This window comes from Carya illinoinensis, chromosome 14 (genome assembly GCF_018687715.1).
Source record: "Carya illinoinensis cultivar Pawnee chromosome 14, C.illinoinensisPawnee_v1, whole genome shotgun sequence".
In the NCBI taxonomy this organism is placed as follows: Eukaryota; Viridiplantae; Streptophyta; class Magnoliopsida; order Fagales; family Juglandaceae; genus Carya; species Carya illinoinensis.
The window spans coordinates 16,771,639-16,793,122 of record NC_056765.1 but is presented as its reverse complement, the minus strand read 5'-3'; the positions used below and the strand labels follow the sequence as shown (position 1 = coordinate 16,793,122).

At 36.8% G+C, this 21,484-nt stretch overlaps 1 protein-coding gene across 1 annotated transcript; it reads right to left on the bottom strand.

Annotated features, from left to right (window-relative positions):
- Positions 1 to 7,088: 7,088 nt before the first annotated feature.
- LOC122293194 lies at positions 7,089 to 7,882 on the bottom strand. Its single transcript, XM_043101693.1, has 2 exons — positions 7,687 to 7,882; positions 7,089 to 7,260 (listed from the first exon to the last, which is right to left on the bottom strand). Exons 1-2 carry the CDS (start codon positions 7,865 to 7,867, stop codon positions 7,106 to 7,108), a joined length of 336 nt encoding a protein of 111 aa, XP_042957627.1. The 5' UTR covers positions 7,868 to 7,882; the 3' UTR covers positions 7,089 to 7,105.
- Between the last annotated feature and the right edge of the window lie 13,602 nt (positions 7,883 to 21,484).

Sequence of the window (21,484 nt, the reverse complement as noted above, 5' to 3'; positions counted from 1 at the left end):
GTGAATATTTATATAAATCAGTTGTGGCTACATCTATTGAATCATTATTAAATACATGTACATATTGAATGTGTCCCTAGATTTGATGACCTATTAAACCCTTCTCATTAGTTGAGAATATGGGCTCTCTATCCATTAAACCATCATGCATACCACTGTGATTGAATATTTGACTTCATTAGTTTTTTTATAAAAATGAATAGAGTTGACATTGGTAATTTGTTAGGTTCATGTGTAATGTTTGTATTTTTTTTCACGTAAATGGATAAGGTGTAGCTTATAAGTATATCGATGACGTGGCATCCCTATTTATTTATTATTTTCCTAGAAAATTTGTAGTAGGATCTTTGGAAATGTAATATTGAGAATGTAATTTTATTATTGAGTCCATGTAAAGGGATATGTTTTTATGTCTATCAATATACTTTAAGGTCACCTTAACATGATGCATCAAATTATAAATGAGGCTTCAAGTAGAGTGTATATGCAATGTGTTTAGCACCATGATTATGGATTTTCATATTTGATGAATGGGGTACATGTGCATGAGTTTTGAGTATTTAAAAAGAAAAACTACTTTATAAATTTTATTCAAAATTAATTAGATATGGTATTTTGACTTATATAATTGGAGATGATTACTAACTTTTCGCGAAATTTTTGATCTCACTATGTAGGAAGGAATTCCATAGTCTAGTTAGATTTTGGAATAAAATTAAATATGTGCTAATGTCAACCTCGCGCAATGAATGTAGTGATAATGACCACTAAAAACGTAGTTGCTAACTTTTCTAAATGAGAGAAATTCGATAGAAGCACCTATGACAGGTGGCATAGGAAAATCGAAATATTTGCTTAAAGAACAAGAGGTCCTTGAAAATCTATATCACCTTTTGATACAAAAAGAGGAAGGGAATACTTCCCGAAATCGTTGTGATATGGAAGCCTATTAGGCTTGGACAAAGAAAGATCGGTGTGCGCGTTTTACCATGCTTAGCAGCATACACAATGATCTTATTGGGGAGTTTGAGAACTGCCCAATTGCCCAAGATATGTGGAACCAGCTAAAAATTGCCTATGGGGTGACATTAGCTACTATGCTTCGTGCTCTCACTTTAAAGTTTGAGCAGTATGTTATGGACCCTAAACATACCATGATAAGCATTTAAGGTCAATGTCTGCCTTGATTCTTGATCTAAAGGCTGCTGGAAATAATCTCATTGATTAACAACAAGTTACCACTGCGATACGATTTTCGCCCAAGTCAACTTGGGGGCAAATGAAGCTTTTTCTGACACAGTGAAAATATTAAGATTTTTGATGATATATCTTGCCATTTGGAGCTAGAGGTGGAGCGCATAGGTGTGCACCATAATATTCTATTTATTGCCCAAGTCAGAAAGAGTAAGGCATTCAAGCCTAAGCACAAGTAACATGAGAGATCTATTAGAGTGGCAAATAGTAGCAAAGCATCGTAGAGGCAAGCATGCTGGCAAGGACAATTCCACATTGAAGTGCTATAACTGTGGAAAAGTGGGACACTTTGCTCGTGAGTGCTATAACTCTTTCATTACTTATATTTGTTCACATATTTTTGTTGCTCACTCAATCCCTAAATGGATTACAGACACAGAAGCAACCAAACATGTAACTCGAGATCAAGTTGGATTCATAGATTATAGAAGAATACTAGTTGGCAGACAGTATGTTATATTGGATAACGGAACTCGGGAGGAAGTGCTTGGAGTTGGCACCTACCAAATCAAGATACGTCTAGGGTGTTTGTTACTTCTTCATGATGTGCTATATGCACCTGATATTCAATGTAATCTATTTTCAATTATTTTTATGTAGGAACTTGATTTTAATTTTAATTTGATGCCCTCAAGCTAGACTTTATTTGGATAGGACTTTGTATGGACATGGTTCTCTTTCAAATGCTTTCTCTATGTTGGATTTAGATAATTCCTTATTTTCTTTTATGGCTTCAAATGATGATGATATTGTTTCTAGTTCATTGAAATGTAATGTTGGACTAGGCCACATAGGGAAAGATAGAATGGTTAGACTAGCTAGAGAAGGCCTATTGGGATTTCTCGCTAATGTAAGCCTACCTATGTGTGAGCATTGTTTAGCTGGTAAGGCTTGTAGGAAGCCTTTTGCAAAGGCTCATAGGCCATCATATCCTTTAGACCTAGTCTATTCTAATATTTTTGGACCTATGAATGTGAAGGCACCCAATGGTGCCTTTTATTTTCTCACCTTTATAGAAGACTACTCATGTTTTAGTCATATCTATGTGAAGGCATTAGATTGCATCAAATGCTTTGTGGCTATAGTTGAGAATCAGAAAGAAAGGAATTTAAAAATTCTACAAACTGATAGGAGTCAAGAGTAATTGTCTAAAGAGTTTCAAGGATAATGTGAATAAAAAGGGATACGCAAGCAATTGACGATTCTTGGCACACCACAACAAGATGGTGTTTCGGAAAGGAGAAATTGTTCCTTATTTAAAATAGTTCAATCAATGATGATGCAAGCTAACCTGCTAATATCTTTTCGGAGGGATACTTTTCTAGCTGCTGCCTACATTTTGAACCATATGCCTTCTAAGTCTGTTCCTTCAACCCTATATGAATTATGGAATGGCGCAAAACCAAATTTGGAACAATTTCGGCCTTGGGATTCTATGGGTTATGTTCACACCACTTCCCATAAATATGGAAAACTTGACCTTAGAGCAAATAAGAATATTTTCCTAAGATATTTAGATACCTCAAAGGGCTATGTAATGTTTGGTAAACATCCTAATTGAGGGATGACAAAAATAGAGTCACGTGATGTCACATTTATAGAGAATGATTTTTCTAATATTGGTGAAGCAAAAAATGATCTTGAACTTTTTGAGTTGCAAGAACTTGAGGGAGTTATACCATCTTTTGGTGAGGGTGAATAATTATCACATCCTAGAATAGCAAAAGATAGTGAGAATGACTTGCCTCCTAGTGGGGGTATATCACTAGAAAGTAACTCATAAGACTCTCAGCTACGTAGAAGTGGACGTGGAACTATTGCTTGTTATCGTTTTGAGATTGAAGGGGAATCTTTCATGTTTGCTCCGTGTGACTTTGATGAACCTTCTTCTTATGAGGAAGCACTACGTTCACCTGCATCAAATAAATGGTTGGTTGTTATAATAGATGAGATGAATTTTATGACAAAGAACCCAGTTTGGGAGTTAGTTGCTCTCCCACTTGGGCGCAAATCTATTAGAAAAAATGGGTTTTAAAAATTAAGCATCAGACAGATGGATCAATTGACAAGCATAAGGCTTGACTCATGGCAAAGGGCTATACTCAAAAAGGGATATAGATTATGAAGAAACATTCTCTCATATGGTGAGATTTGCTTTCATTCACCTCATTCTAGCAATAGTTGCACTTCTAGATTCGGAACTTTTTCAAATGAATGTGAAAACTACATTTCTAAACGGAGAACTAGACGAGAAGATATATATGGATCAATCTGTTAGTTTTGAGGCGAGGGACAAGAGCGCAAAGTATGCTAGCTGAAACATTCCATTTATGCCCTTAAACATTCTTCTAGACAATGGTACTTCAAATTTCATGACGTCATTACTTCAATTTGCTTTGAGATGCTAGAAGAAGACCATTGTGTATATGTTAAACGTATAGGGAAAATTTTTCTAATTTTCTCTTTGTACGTGGATAACATCTTATTAGTTGGAAATGATATGGAGATAATTGTCGCCACAAAAGAGTGGTTGTCGTCTACTTTTGAGATGAAGGACATGGGTGAAGCAAATTATATGCTGGGAGTTGAAATTTCAAAGGATTAATCTATGAAGTTTCTTGGTTTGTCTCAAGAGACTTACATTATGAAAATTCTAGAATGATTTTGTATGCACAACCCTAAACCCATAGACACTCCAATTGAAAAGGGTTATATTTTGAGCCTAGAATATTGCCCAAAGAATGATGCGGAAAAGAAAGAAATGACCAGAGTTCCTTATGCAGGTACAATTGGAAGTCTGATATATGCTATGTTGTGCACACAACCTAACATTTGTTTTGTAGTGGGATTGGTTAGTCATTATTAGAGTAACCCAAGACCTGTTCATTGGTAAGCAATTAAGAGGATTTTTCGATACCTTCATCGGACAGCAGACCTTATTCTTTGCTACCAAGGTGGAGATATGAGAATGAAGGGTTATAGCAATGCTGATAGGGCTAGTGACAAAGATGAGTGAAAATTCACAACAGGTTACGCATTTATGCTTAATGGGGGAGCTATTTCTTAGTATAGCAAGAAACAATCATGCATTGCTTTGACCACGATGGAGTTAGAGTACATTGCTTGTTCAGCAGTTGTACAGGAGGCTATTTGGTTAAGGAGATTTTTCCAACGTGCTCTTGAAGCCATTAAGATATATAGTGATAGTATGACAGATTTGGCATATGCCAAGGATCCTAAATACCATGGCATAACCAAACATTGATATTCGTTTTCACTACATTCGAGATGAGGTGATCCTACAACATATCTACTAATAAGATGATAGCTGATTCTCTTACTAAGGCTACTACTAGAAATATTTTCCAAACACATGTTGGGACTTAGTCGGGTTTGATATATGTTGTATTGAGGATACCTTAAACTTTATTGTATATTTAACACTGTTAGTATCTATTGCAGTGTGATTATTATGTTTATCTCATATCATTAATTAATTGATACTAAGTGAAAATCACACATAATAAAGATTTCACCAAGCAGAGATCAGTCCACTTACATGGATGATCAATTTGGAGCTTCAATTGCGAGTAACATGAAACAAATTGATTACTTTGGTGCTTGGAAAGTGAGATAGTAAATATCTTAATGTTTTTGGAGCATTTAAGATAAATTTAAAGAATGTTGCCTTAGCTTGGCTAAGATGAGACTTACAAGAGCCATATATGAAGTATTTGCATAACTTCATAAAGCCTAATTAACACGGAATATGAGAGCTAAGGCAGTTGCTAGATGAGTGACTATGCTAAGAAACTCAAGTTAGAGCACCTTTGTGGCGACTAGACTAAGATTCCTATGACGTTTGAATGTGACAAGCCCAATTAACTGGGAGTTTAGTTGTAACATACAGTTCATAGTGTATGTGCTGTAGATGTCCATATAAGGGAGTGATTGGATGGGTCCCTGCTCCATCACTATGTGAGCCCTAATGGATCAATAATGATTTATTCATATTCCCTTGAACCTAGAACTATGTCATGAAATGACAACTTGATATTGCTACATTAGCATGTTTTCTTAGGGCTGCGAATGATACGGTCTCGCGGAACATGTCTAGGAAAGCAGTCAAGTCTAATTGAATTGATGTTAGTGTCCAGGGAAGATTATTTGGATTCTTACTTGTTATTTTATGTCTTATAGCCCGAGTGATTGTGTTGTTTTGACTTGATATAATCATGAGCATATTATATAATATAAGGTCAAGAATTTCTTTGAGTTATAAACTCGTAACGGATTAAGGACCCTTGACCTAGTGAGATTAAATCACTAAAAGGAATTTGACCTTTTGCAGCGCTGAAAAACGTTGCAAATACTACATAAAAATGCTGCAATATCTCAATTGCAGCGTTTTTTAGTTCATTGCACGTTCGACACTATAATCCTTTCTTTTTTGATCAATTGCAACGATATCAAAGCAATGTTGCAATTGATCTCAATTGCAGCGATATACTTTCGTTGCAAATTATATTGCAATACGTTGGAAATGGGTTATGAAATTCGCATTAGAATTGTTGTTTTTGAGCAATTCCAATGATTTTAATCCTTGCAAAAGCTCACAATAGCGCTGCAAATACCCCATATCAGAAGCAATGCTTGCTTCTTTTGTTGTATTTAATATTTTTGCAAAGACTAAAATCGCTGCAAAAGGTCAAATAGCGCTGCAAATACTCCACATCAGAAGCAATGCTTGCTTCTTTTGTTGCATTTAACATTTTTTCCAAGGACCAAAATCACTGGAATAGAGTAATTGCGACAAGTTTTGAGATATTTGCAGTGATTAAAAATCGCTGCAAATACTCAATTACAAAATTAAAAAAAAAAAAACTACTGAAACTGTAGTAGTTTTTTTACACTTATATCTAATCCACAAGACATTCATACATTCATCCAAATCACTTACATCTAATCTGCAAGACATTCATACATTCATACATTCATCCAAATCCACTTGCACATTGTTTCAACTAACAAAAGTCCATTCCTTACATACAAGTCAAATGGAGCTCTTACATGAATCATATGTTTAGTACATTCAGTATACAACAAGTAGAAATATGTTCAATATATAGGCAAGCTGAAACATCAAGTCGAGCCTAAGTGCACTTCATCACTTTCAACAAAAAGTAATTGCTCCCATATTCAAGAAAAGATGCTGGGCAAAAATAGGGTCTATGCTCTTGGCAAGGGTGAATGGAATATAGCTTCAAGGTCACTGCAGCCAATTGCAATATCAGCAACTCTCTAAATATATTTCAACAGATTATGAGAGAGAGACTAAAAATAGAAACAAAGGCATACCTATATATGAGTTTTCTGGAAAGACACAACACCAACATATTAGTAGAACAAAAAACCTGGAAAGTGAAGAGCATGAAGTCATATAGACAGGGGAAAGCCTTATTTTAGGACTTGCAGCCACCAATCTAAATATATATATTGATTAAGCAAAAACACAAAGCAAAACACACCAATCTAAATATATTTCAACTTGAAAGTGTGAAATTTTCTGCTCGTACATGTACATGTTATACACACATTCAGAAGTTCTATAAGAGAATTTGATAGCAAGCAAACAAAGCTCACTGTTTCTCATTCATGACAAGCAAAACCTCCCCACCATTATCAATGATAGCAAGCAAACAAAGTTCTATAAGAAACCAGGACAGTAGAGGAAATAAAAATTATGTATTCCAGGGTATCAGATATATGAGATATAAATCCTTAACGACAAAGTAATCATAGTGTTGCACCAAGGCAAGAAACAACACATCTGAAGGTTGTTTTGCTTTATTTAGTCCCATATTCTCTTTACAATATCAGCCCGTGATAATTCACTTTCCCCAGTACCAAAGAACTTCACAAGGGCATCCGAAAGTTGAAGAGGAGCAAGAAAACCTGATTTCCCTCCCTTCTGCCTTTTCTCCTTCCTTTTTGGCTCATCTTGATCTGAAATCGAGATCAAGATAGGTATATAAAAAGAATGCCATAATGTGACAAGTAATTGACTAGTATATGCTGTTTAGAGATAAATAAATTCATTCCAATAACCTAAATACTTTTTTCTCGTTGAATCTAGTCAAATTCACAAGTGCTACAAACCCCAGTGGATCTGCGCACCCAGCGAAGCTTTTATCAAATAGATTCCCACTACACTAAAAGACCTAGTCTAATACATATTTAAATGAGTACTTAGATGTGAAACACACATAGTAAACATAAATTTTAAACTAAGCTGAAGCTATACCACCATCATCAAGGATTCAACATGCAATAGGTGAGGATAAGGCCACTGCTACTCCAACTATCAACTCAAAGCAGCATTTACAACAAAGCATTATAATATAATCTATACAAGGAATTAAATGATCCTACCTTCTTCTCTTTCTTGTTTCCACTGCTTGTCCTTCTGTGTTGATTTGACTGGCACAACTATATCAAAAAAGATAGCAAAAGAACATTTCAAGAATTTACATGAGGCGGAAACTAGAAGATGGATGATAGTGTGAGGCAGCAATTGATATAACAAAGCATCAACAAGACATGATGGGATCATCAAAGCTGTTAATTACACAATCCTTCTCAAAGGACCACAATTTTTCTTTTTCTTTTGGAAATGAAGTGGCTGGGAGTAGACCTAAGATGCACGACCCCACCTGCCAGACCCATGCATTAGGTAATTTAGGGGAATCCCTAGTGAGGAATCGAACCCAGGATGTCTGCATCTACAACTCATCCCAAGCCCTTTGACCACTAGTTTGCATTCTAATGGGTAAAAGAAAGTCAACAAAAGGACCACAATGATAATAGAACAAGAAATAATTTTCTATTCACCATAGTGAAATACTCTCCATTTTAAGAAAAAGGACGGGACATAATTCAAAACAAGGAAAATCACACTACAACATGGTAACAAGTAGCCCCATTCAAACTATTCAAACACATTATGCATGTATTTGTACATTAATCTTCATAAGCTAAAATAAACATTAAATAGCAATTATAGTATTATATAAACCAGGTAATTTCATCAATCCACTCACTCAAAGAGGTTTAAAGGTGTTTAAGCTAAATCAAGAACCATTGATCTAGTACCTGAGAAATGTTGGTAATCCTGAGGATCAATTGAAAAATTAATTATGACAAGGAAAACAAAGATATAATAATGTTTGTACTAGCTAGGGTAATGCTAGAATGCCACTTGTAAAGAGATAAAATTAGATAAATACCGTTCTTGAAAGCAATGAATAAAGTTGTTTACTTGAGGTTTTCCTCACGAGGTACGTATGAATTTGCAGTTGTTTACTTCTTATCTTATTATATATTCGTGCAGGTTTTTTCTTGCAGGTTGTTGCTTCGCTCTTATTTTCCTGTATGCTTTGTGGCAAGTGTCTTGTAATTGAGTTTCTAAGAATTTTTTGAGGCCTGGGTTTTGGTCTTTGAATATCTATAACCCCCATTCTCGGGTTGTAACAACAGTTTTCCTCCGCCACAAGTGAAAGCTATCAATAAAATTGGGATACCGTTCTTTTTTCTTTACTTTTTTTTAAAAAAAAAAAAAGAAAAGAAATAAAGAAAGCAATGAATGAAGAGCATGTCCAAACTCATGAAAAAGAGTTTCTACTTCCTAGTGGTTAAGCCTCACGGTTGATGGATTACATGAACCAGAAAAATGGCAAACAAGTGGTATAACCTGCAGTGTCAGGAAGACCAAAGCTAATTGTGATAACTTATTTTTTATCAGTAAAGCTAGATAACTAAAGTTTAACAAAAGATCATTCATCAGGTTTATACATTAAAATGAAATTATGAATCCTAAATCATATCAAACAAAAATGTTTTCCTGTACAAGGAAACTGATTGAGACAGGGAGTACCAGAACTATCATATGAGGCAACAAATTGTTTAAAATTGCAGATTTCAATAAAACTAGAAATTTAGAAAGTAAGAGTAACAACACAAACAATTCTAAAACAAATTTCAAAATAAATTAACAATTTCCAGACATTGCAGAGACAATCAAAAAGTTACCCAATACATGAAAAATTAGATGGCAAAAATTTTCTCACCAACCGAACAAACCTTTGTAAGAAGCAATGGGTTTAGGAAAAGGTACCTGAACGAGATTGTTGAGCAAGTGTAAAAGGCAGAACTGTAATCTTTGCTGCTCACGATAAATTTGCGTATTCCCGAAAGCCATCTTCAATTTCTCCGATTCTTACAAATTGCAAGTCTTATGTGCAATAAAAGGAAGAAAAATTCTAGGGTTTTCAGCTTCACTCGCTTAGAAACTCGTTGGGGTTCGTGGGTTGCAAACAGAGCAAGGGAGAGAAGGAGGGCCTCGGGGGGCTGGGCTAGGCACGGAGGGGCTTCGATAGAGGACTAGCGATGGCGTCGACGTGTGAGTGGTGGCGAAAGGCGCCCCTAGCGACAGCGATACAGAGAAATCCAAGAGAGAGAGAGGTGAGGCCAGATTTGGAGAAAAGGAAATTTTCGGCATGGGATTTGGGGGAGAAGGAGGGGGCGGACGTCGAGGAGGTGGCAGTGACGTGGTGGGGTCTCTGGCGACGGGCTGTGCGCGGCGGCGTGGGTCGAGGGAGAAAGCGCTGGGATCGAGAGGGGGGAGGGGGGGCAAGGCTGCTAGAGGGAAAAGAAAAGGGGAAATCCCGAGGGGGGGGGGGGGGCGGGGGGTTGAGTGGAAATTGAATTTTGGCGCTCAGAGTCAATTTCGACAATTATTTAGGTGCTGCAATTATATTTTTACAAATGCAGCAATCAAAATTACTGCAAATATTATATTTTTTGCTGTAAATATAAATATCATGAATCCTTTTCAATTTTGAGAAAAAAATTAGCAAGGATTTAAAAATCGCTGTAATAGAAGACTTTTTGCAGCAATTTTTTTTGCAACATTATAAAAATCGCTGCAATAGACCAAATTTCTTGTAGTGAATAGTCTGGGGCATAGATAAGATGTTATGAGTGATGTACTATGTTAGTATGGTGGTGATTTAATATAGTACTCCTACCATTTACCTTCTCGTTAGACCGCACGCTTCATTTTTGTCTGAGGGATAATTGATTAAGAGATCAAGGAGAGATTGTTAATAGACATAACACCCACAATGGACAACTGGGAGATGTTGGTAGTGGGTAACTCTCCATGACCCATGTTATCCCTAAGAGACTACTTGGATTATACAAACTTGAAAAAGCCGGTATGCCATGTTTGCTTTCTATATTTTCTAGTTAATATCCCATGTTTTTCTTTAGATTCTGTATAGGTTTATTTTGATATCGGAGTTCTTACGACTTACGAGGCCTTAGTTTTTGGATTTGTTACCATGAGGGCTTTTTCTTTGTACAAGGCATTCCTTACAATAATCGTGGGTTATTAATAAAATTGTGAAAGTCGTTCTTTTCATTAGAAAAAAAAATGTTATTCTTACATTTCAAATAAAAACTCCAACATGTTGAGTGGTGAGTAAGTTTAAAATATCAAAAAATGTTTTTTATTTTAAATCTTTTCAACAGCTGGATGGTGTTTATTAATTTGATGGTTTTCATAAAAGAAAAATGATAGTATGACTATCAAATATGTTCATCAAATATGTCAATTTATATATTTTTTATTTTTTTAATGATTAAAGAAGTGATTAATAATAAATTTAAATTTTTTATTTATTTTCTCAATCGTTAAAAATGTTTAAAAAAAGCTTAAAGAAAAAAAAAAAAAAAACTCAGTTATACTAATATATACATTTGGTAGGCACATTTAGTAATCACCTTAGCATTGTCTGTCAAACAAATCGTCCGAACAAATATAGGTGAATTCCAATTTCTCGAATGAGAATAGTTTGTTGTTAAGGAAGAATTGGAAACTGCTGCAATAGATGCAAGAGTGGAGCCCGAGTCCTCAAGTCAAGCTCACTGCACTGCCAGCTCAAAGGAATGAATGCTCTGATATGGCTGAGATGGATCACTTGATAGCTGACAAATATGGAATACCGTGATCTTAGTCATTTATTTATCACAGTACTTACTTGATTTGATTGTGTTTCCATGTATAGCATGACTGATTATTGTATAGCTGAAGTTTATATAAAACATGCCTTCTTTCATGGTATGAACAGCTACATGGGGTAAATTATTAACAACTTAATAAGCAGAAGATATGTACTAGTGTGCAAACATGAACTTCCACAAAGTACCGTATGCAAGATAAAATATTTTTCAGGATTATCATGCAGAACAAAACATATTTTTAAACGTAATAGAGCAACAGTTTTAAGACCCATAACACTCAGAGTACTTTGGCATAACATAACTTGAGCATCATCATCACATCAAAATAGAGCATCTCACAAAGCAGAGACCATGTTTAACTCTCGTGGTAGGGTTGTGCGAGGTGAATTTCCCCCTTATTATTCTTTGAGCCCTGAGAGTGTACATAGGAAAGATCACATAAAAACTACTTTGTTTCTAAAGTGGGTGCACTCAGAAACAGAGAAGTTGGTACCAACTCAAACAGAGCAGAGCAGGACATAGCAAAGTAGAGACAGAGTCAGATACAAAATCAGTATATCATGCCAAAGGTTTTTTAGATGCCATATCAAAAGAAAATAGAGTACTAAAATATATTTAGATCATTCTCACATTTTGAAAACAAAAGTCGGCGCATCTTTCTAAATAAATGCACAAATTTTCAAGTCAAAGAAATGACCGAGGTTGTTTTTCCCAAGTTTTCATTTCATAACAAAACATGCAAAGTTTTCACAAAGTCAACTTTAGTCTCAATAATTTATATAAAACCTAGCATAGGAATTCCGCTTACTTAAACTTTTTAATTTTTCATAAATTTTTCTCAATAATGCTGAATAAAAATTATAAAATAATTACATAATTCTCATAAATTTGCAGTCAAATACATATTTCGATATTTAAACCCGAAAAGCTAAATTAACCTGTTCAAAATTCTCAAAACCAAAAATCCTCATAATTCCTAAACTACCATCCTTTTCCGAAATCATCAATTATCCACTTAATTTTTACCTAACCTAATTCTCATTTATTTTATAAGTCTATTTAAAAGACAACAGTACCCAACCCATTTTAAAAAAAATGACAAGTCACTGAAATAAAAATATTACCTGACCCAAAATAATTTAGACTCCGAACTCAATCTAAAAATATTTTACTTTGAAATAACTTAACACAATATACTAAAAAATAAATAAAAAGAAACAAGTAGAAACAAGCTCACTGAAATAAATTCAATAATTTACTACAAAAGACTTAGGCTCGACGTAAAAACCAACCCAGTGAGTGACTGAAAAATAACCTTAAAAAATCCTAATTCTTTGGTTTTTAAAAAAAGAAAAAATCAAACGGTAAAAACTTAAAATCATCCCTCCTTAACCAGCTTTACGAGGGGCATGATCACTTTCTATTTTCTTCAAAACCAAAAGAAGGCTTCTTGCAAGAAACAGGGGCTGCACATCAGAAACTTACCGAGAGAGAGGGAGACGCCGCCGAGACGCCGCCGAGCTGAGGGCTAAGCACAGCGAGAGAGAGAGATGAGAGAGAGAAAAGGTGAGTGATGAAAGAGAGGGAGACAGAGAGATGAGAGAGAGAGAGACAGGCAGATGAGAGAGAGACAGACAGAGAGTGAGAAAGTGGGAGGAACTTCGTGTGGCTTACTGGCAAGCAGCTAAGGTGACACACAGCTTTCGACAGCAGCTTCTGTGCAGGTGGAGACGACATGGAGGTGATGACGATGACGCTAGACCTCTGTCGCGCAAGGGGTTGAGAGCACAACCCATGCTCCATTTTAGGGGCTAAAAATAGAGGACAAACAGCTAGCAGATTTCGCGTGTAGGAGGGAACTCGGCTGCGTTGGGTGGTGCACGGTGGGGCTTACCAAAGAGGGAGCGCGACTTGCTTTCCCTTGGTAATGCTCTGTTTTAGAGAGCCAAAACAGAGACCGCTTTGAACGTCCAAAGGCAGGAAGCAAGGGGTTCACGGCACAGGGTGGCAGCGGTTTGGGGTGGTTTCCCTAGTACGGAGGAGATCCCGACATGTGGGTTTTCCGTTTGGGCTATTGCTATGCGATGAATTGGAGTTGCCGTTAACGGTTGTTTGTGATTGGAACGGATGTGTAGAGGTGCAAGGCAGTGGTTGGGCTAAGGTGCTGTGTGGTTGTGGAGAATGAGCTAGGGGAGTTTGGTTTCTTTCTTTTGGTCATACCAGATGCATCGGCGAAAAGCTTTGGGTCACGGCATTGTGGATCTGCGGTTTGTTGTAGTTGCATGATGGTTCTATGATGGTGCTAGGTGCAAGGACAGCGACGGGAGAGGTTTGGCTTTGGACGAGGCTGGCGGCAGTAACACTATACTCATAAGAGGTGTCTATGTGCATCTATATATAGAGGTCAAAAGGCTGAAAACCCTAGAGGAGAAAAATATAAGAGAGTACGTGCATGCGAAGGACATGGACATGGTGGAGTCGTTTATGCTAAGGGACCTAGGGGTGGGCAGCGGGGCCCCGTTACCCGCTGCCCCGCCCCGTATGATATATATAATATATAATATTATATATATATATAAGTTTAAGGTATACTTAAATGACAAAACGGCGCCGTTTCATTTAAGTATACCCCTTACCCCTTACCCCCCCCCACCCCGGCGTCCAAAACCCAGAAACCTTCACACTTCTCCCGAGTCCCTCCCCTCCCCTCCGAAACCCCCAATCCCCTCCCCTCCGACCCTAAGTCACCGTGCCGCATGCCGTCCCTCCTCCCTCTCGCACGCCGGACGCACGGTATGTATAATTTTCTCCTCCGGTCATTAATTTTCCTAATTTTTCTCCGTTAAATTATATATATATATATATATATTTTGAGTTTTGATCAGAGATTGAATGAAGGATGGGGTTGAATCGGAGATGGATGATGGGATTTGTGAAGTGTGCTGTGGATTCGTTGTTTGTGACATTGTGTGATTGTTTCGGATTTCAAACATTTTGGATGTTTCGGATTGTCCATTTTTGTTGTAAATTTCATTGAAACCCTAGCCCCTAAATTGATTAAGGGGTTTCATGATTGAATTGAAACCCCTAAATCAATTTAGGAGTTAGGGTTTCGGATTGGGACCCTAAATTAAATTAGGGTTCCAATCCGAAACCCTAAATTGATTTAGGGGTTTCATGGATTGATACCCCAATCGAAAACCCTAAACTCATTAATTTCCCAGTGCCCACCCCTACTTTCAACCTGCAAATTTTGTTTACAAAATTATCGAATACAAAAATTGTAAAGAATAAGAAAAAGACCTACCAATTAATTAAGAAAGAAATTATTTATATACATATATATAAATTTATGGAGTTGTGAAACTTGTTTGAGATAATAATCATCATGTAACACTATGATTTATTAGGGTTTTTGGCATCTTTCTTTTCTTGGCTAGGGTTTTTGCTCTTGAAAGTATGAAATTAAGTTTTTGGCTCATGTCAATTATTTGTTCGCGTGTTAACACGCTAATTCAAAAAAATATTATTTAAATAATGTATGCATATATCAATTGGTAATTTTCGAACTTACAAGTTTCTTTCCCTTCTTAGCTTTGATTTAGATACTAAATTGAGATGGTTTGTGAATATTAATGAAAAAGTTCATAAATAAAAGTAAAATAGTTTGAGTTAAAATATTTTATGGATTTGAGAAGAGAGAGAGAGAGAGAGAAAATTTTAAATAAATATATTATAAAATTAAAATATTGTTAAAATATAATTTTTATTTTAAAATTTAAAAAAATTGAATTATTTTTTAGACCCGGTTACTATGCAACCATACAATCGCTAGGCGTACCCCATCTCATCTCATCTTCCAATTCAAACTAGGTCCTAGTGTAATTTGCACTTTTTGATCTTTTTTCTTTTTCATATTTTTTAAACATCTTTCAAGATTTTAAAAAATTAAAAAATATACCAATATACTAATATTAATTTCAGTAACTAATATTAACTACTGTGGGAAAGTTTTATACTCATGACTCCACATGATATATATAACGTACACATGATTAACCTAAATTACCTTGGCCTATATATAAATGACACGAAATTAACCCCTACGCTTGCCAAAACTTAAAAAAGAGAAAAGAGAGAAGAAAATAATGCCTATTAAAGTGGCCTATTAAAATAATGCCTATTAAAAATATGAAGCATCTCTCTTCGACTCTTCCTAATCAAATTATGTTGAGTTTTGGCTTGATTTCCTACTGAAAATGTATTTTTTGGGACTTGGCTTGATTGTGGCTTGACTGCAGCTCGACCGTGGCTCGACCCTGCCTCAAGCTAAGGTTCCGCTCGACCTCCGCTCGACAATCCGCTTGAGCGAACTCATCCAGAGAGTTCCGCTCGACCTCCACTCGACAGTCCGCTCTAGCGAACTCATCCAAAGAGTTTCGCTCTACTTCCGCTCGACTGTCCGCTCGTGCGAATTCATCCCGAGAGTTCCGCTCGACAGTCCGCTCCAGCGAGAATGCAACCCTACCGTGCGCTCGACACTTCGCTCGACGTCCGCTCGAGCGAATGTTCTGATTAGCGCTCATATTATCTGGAATTGCTTATATGAGGTGTAAAAACTTATTATAGTGTAGCCATTCATATTATCATCATTATATATAAAAAGTACTTAATACATCAATAATAGTTTTGCATGTAGTTTTTGCTGATTATGTTGGATTGCACTTTGATTTTTTTTTTTTTTTTGTTGGAGAATCAGGAATGTCTTCAGATTTCAGTGATAGCTCGCCTTCCCCAGCCAACACCCCTACCCCAGAAACTAACCCTACTCCTACCCCTATAACGAGTACACTTTGCCCTGCTCCGAAGCCCACACAGGGCAAGAAACCTATATCTATAGTTTGGCAACACTTTACCAAACTAGAGGGTGGGAACCCCAACAACCCACAAGCTAAATGTAATCACTATGGGAAAATGTATGGATGTCACTATAGGAAACATGGTACATCCCAGCTGAAGGTCCATCTAGAGGAACAATGCAAGAAGAGTCCAATTTTAAAATCCTTAGTAGAGAAGGGCCAATCTAGACTAGATTTTAAAATGACGGATGGGAGTAGTGGGGCCGGGGGGCCAACATTGAAGGGGTATATGAAGTATAACCCCGATGAGTGTAGAAGGAAATTAGCTCGTATGATTATCATGGACGAGCTGCCTTTTCAGTTTGTGGAGGGTAAAGGGTTCTAAGAATTTGTCCAAGAGTTGGAACCCAGATTTGTACTTCCTTCTCGTCACACTGTGGCAAAGGATATTAAGAAGATGTACCTTCGTGATAAAGATGTTTTGAGGGGCCAACTCGCGGGTTTGGTAGTTTGCCTCACTACCGATACTTGGACTTCTATCCAAAATATGAATTACATGTCGTTGACTGTGCATTTTGTTGATGCTGATTGGGTTCTGCACAAAAATATTATTAAATTTTGTCAAATAACTAATCATAAGGGTGAGATGATTGGGAAGGCATTGGAGGCCGCAATAAAGGAGTGGGAGTTGGAAAAGGTTTTGTCTGTGTCAGTTGATAATGCGTCGTCTAATGATATCGCATTGGGATATCTAAAGAATTATCTTAAAGATAAAAATAAGACATTCTTGGGTGGTGAATACTTGCATGTTAGATGTGCTGCACATATTTTGAATTTAATTGTGATTGAGAGGTTGAAAGATGTTGATGACTCGGTTGCACGAGTTAGAATGGCTGTGAAATGGGTGAGGTCTTCTCCTTCTAGATTGGAGAAATTCAAAGTTGCTGCAAATGCTGCGGGCATAACATCGAAGAAAGGGTCTTTGTACTGATGTTCCTACCAGATGGAACTCAACCTTCTTGATGTTGGAGGCGGCCCAGGAATATAAGGCAGCGTTTCAATTATTGGGTGATGAAGACATCCAATATGTCAAATACTTTGATGAGCACGGGGGATCACGAAAGCCTAATGATGATGATTGGGTGGTAGTTTCTACTTTCGTTGATTTTCTTGGATTATTTTATGATGTCACGTTGAATATATCTGGTTCTTTGTACCCTACATCCCATGAGTTTTGTCAACAAATATGTAGGATAAAAGAAGAATTAGAAGATATGCGTAGGGGTTCCAATGAAAGGATGAGGGGGATGGCAGTGACCATGATGCTAAAATATGACAAGTATTGGGGAGATTTGACTAGAATGAATATTTTCTTATATGTGGCTGTTATTCTTGATCCCCGTCTGAAAGTTTCAGGCTTGTTATATGGGTTGAGACTTGTTCACGATCAGGTATGGACTGACATTATTGGTGAATTGGCCCGAGATACCTTGAAAAAATTGTATGACGAGTTTATGGCAATTAAGGGTGGTACTACATCGAAGACACATACACCGACCCCAACGCCTTCTACAGACACCGTGACCGGGCCTCCTACAAAGAAGCGCAGAATGTCGTGGACTAAGACCCTCGCACAGAATCCCACACTAGTCCATCAATCTACGGAGGTTGTTTCTGAGTTAGACAACTATTTGTCAGCGGATATGGTCCAAGATGATGATGATCATTTCGATATATTAGGATGGTGGAAGAATGCCTCAAAGAAATATCCCATCATTTCTGAGATTGCCCGCCGTATTTTGGCCATCCCTATTAGCACCGTTGCCTCAGAGTCAGCCTTTAGTACCAGAGGTCGTATATTAGATCATTTCCGTAGTTCATTGTCTCCTACAACTGTAGAGGCATTGATATGCACACAGAGTTGGACGATAGGAAAGGATATTCATGTTCCGGATATTTTAGATTTTAAGGAGACCGATGAGGGTAGTGATCAGTCTTGATTTGGACCACCTGGTAATTATTTTTTATTTTATTATTTTAATTTTTTTATATTCATTTCCATTTCATCGTTATTAATTTTAATATTAATTTTTGTAGTAACACATGAGACGTCTAGCACCTCTGCAACATAAAAATGTGCTCAAGCCCGGGCCGCCCCAACTGTCACACCCCTTGACTCAAAGACAAGCCACAGCTGACAAGCCTCTTTAGAATGATCAATTTTTAATTATTTGTTCAAATTTTGTATTCAATAATTTGTAATGTTGATACAATGTCCTTTGGACACTTTTATGTTTGTAATTTTGTAATTGTTTAGCCTTTCAATTTTGTAATAGCTTAGTTATTATTATTAGTTTATTACGTATTAGACTCTTAGACATAACACTTTTTTTTTTCTTTTAATCTGGGTTTTAATTTTTTTTTTCTTTTTTACTTATAATTTTATGGGCTGAAAAATGAAAATGGCCTACAAGGTATTTTTGGGCCAAAAATACATACGTGTGGGTCATTTTGGCCCATTGCTGAGATTTCTGGGCCCAAAATGGCCAAGAAATTGCTTCTGGGCCCAAGGCCCAGAAGGGGGGTGCGGGGGACTGGACGGATTGCCCCCCCACCCCGTACCCCGTCATGCGGGACGGGGTACCCCGCCCCCGGTGGACGGGGGGGATTTTCCCCATCCGCCCCATGCGGGGGCGGGGGGCGGAGGGGGGGCCTACCCCGCACCGTATGGTACGGGTAGCACCCCTAAAGGGACCTGCACGATGGGGAGTCTACTTTATCTCACGGGCTTGGGATTTTGGGTGATCAGGTAGGGTTTGTTTCAAAATTTGGGCTCATGGTTTGGATAGTATAGAAAATTTATAGAAGGGCTTTTTCATGAATTTTTGGACCTTGATTCAAACTAAAAAATAATTCAACTTGTTTAAAACAGAATATCTTGGCTCATAAAAAGATTTTTAAACTAAATATCAAACCCATTGTAAAACTATAAACTACCAAAACAAAGATTTTAGGCCCGTAGTCTATATTTTATGAATATATTTGAAAACTTAAATGGCCTTTTTGTACGTACAAATAGAAAAAAAATTTAAAACAGCTTGACACTGGACCTGGGTGTTACATCACTTGTGGCTTAAACACTTCCTATACATCATTTGTTACTTCATTAAACTTTGCAACTCGCTACCAGCCCATCAACTATGAGGATTTTCAAGTCAAGCTACCAAATCATGAAATGATACTTGCCACTAGACATCTTCCCTTTCCTTTGATGTCCAGAACTTTGCCCTCTACACAAGCAAATCTGGTTCCAACAACAACAACTCTAGATTCAAAGACTCAGGTTCATCCTACAAAAATCAACCATCTCGTCAGGAAAGGTCCTTTCCTGACAATGCATCATCCAAGCCTACCACTTTTTCTACATCATCTTCCTCCCCTAGCACCAAAATCCCCTATCAGATTTGTTGCAAGCAAAATCATCAAGTTTTGGATTACTTTCATCACATGGACCACTCTTATCAAGGGTGCCATCCTCCCAAGCAACTTGCTGCTATGGTGGCTCAGAGAAATTTCTCTTGAAGGTGAAGCTTGGTACGCCAACAGTGGAGCAAATAGCCACATCACCAACATGATTCAAATCTCCAAATTCAAGAACCCTTCCAAGGTTCTAATTCTGTAGCAGTTGATAATGGGGCTACACTACCTATATCTCATTCTGGTTTTAGTTCCTTTTATGGCATCAATCTCAATTTTCTTTACACAATATTTTGCATTGCCCCATTGCAGCTATTACCCTTGTTTCTATCCAGAGATTTTCCAAGATAATGACAGCTTCTGATCTTTCAATCACGGACATCAAAACCAAGAGGATTATATACCACAGACATAGTGAAGTTGGTCTATACCTGATTCATCTGATAAGAGCATTCATCAACCACAATAAACACCTCACATGTCTTATGGGAGTAGCAACCTCAGTTGCTATATGGCATCTTAGGCTCGGTCACCTAGCCAACAACATTGTTCATCATGTGCTTCAGTAGTCTGAGCTTCCAGTCTTCAATTGTCTCCTGCTTCCTCATCTTTATGTGAACCAAGTCAACTTGCTAAAAATAAAATAACCACCCTGTAGTCCTGCTAGAGTTAGTTAAGATCCCTTAGAACTTGTTCATTCTGGTGTACAGTCTTCACCCATATCATTTATTGGTGGTGGTTGTTGGGAACGATAAGAAAAAGTAAAGAGAAGAACAAAATCAAACAAACACGTACACAAGATTTATGCACTTTGGCAACGTGTCTACGTTCATGGAGCTACAAGGAATTTTTTTATTTAGAGAAAAGTAGAAATACAATATAGTGCAATATAATGTTTTTTTCTCTCTCAAGGTTACTTCTGTTTTGCCTCTATCGAATGTCACAATCTTGTGTCTCTCTCTCGTGGTCGTACAGAATAAACACATGTATTTATATGTATGTGCGATGAAACCCTTAAATGTTAATTATCAATTTATTCCCTTGAGGGAGTTGTAGTTTGCTTGAGCAACTGTCGAACGAGTATTGAGCAAACTCTTTACTTGATATCTTGCTCGAGTCAACTATCAATCAAGTATTGAGTGAACTTTCTATCTAACGTTCGCTCAAATGACTTGTCGATTGAACTTTATGTCTACCTAGGCTCAAGTCACAAACCAAGATCAGCAAAACCAAATGGTTGTAACTGTTATGTTCCCTTTATAGATGATTTTTCAAGATTCACTTTGTTGTTCCCTATCTCTCAAAAGTATGATGTTTTCTCCTATTTCGATAAATTTTACATGTTTTGCTGAAAACATCTTTAACTCAAAAATTAAACCAATTCAATATGATTGTGCATGGCGGAGAATTCACTTGCAATCACTTTAAACACTTTCTACAAGATGATGGAATTCTCCATTGCATCTGATCTTGTCCACACACTCCCCAACAAGATGGGTAGTCAAATTCAAACAAGATGGGTAGTCAAATTCAAATAAAGACATTTGTAAAATGGGACTTGCCATGTTGGCACACTCAAATCTTTCTCATAAATTTTGGGCAAATGCCTTTTTTTCTTTAATATTGTATTTTCTCTTAAATTTTTTCTTATTTGATATTTTTTAATTAGTTTTGTTCTTTTTCTGTTTTTGAATTTTCTTATTATTTATCTAATATGTTTGTTTCTGTCTTTTTAAGTGTTTTGTGATTTTTTTTCTAACAATCTCCATAAATGTTTTATATTTTTTGGTGTTTTAGAAACTTTTAATGAT

Bases quoted from the DNA above. Each gene is read 5' to 3' on its own strand.
- LOC122293194 (XM_043101693.1), bottom strand. From the start codon at position 7,867: ATGATCCCATCATGTCTTGTTGATGCTTTGTTATATCAATTGCTGCCT. The intron at 7,261-7,686 runs GTAGGATCATTT...TCTCGATTTCAG, and splicing joins GAAACAAGAAAGAGAAGAAG to ATCAAGATGAGCCAAAAAGG.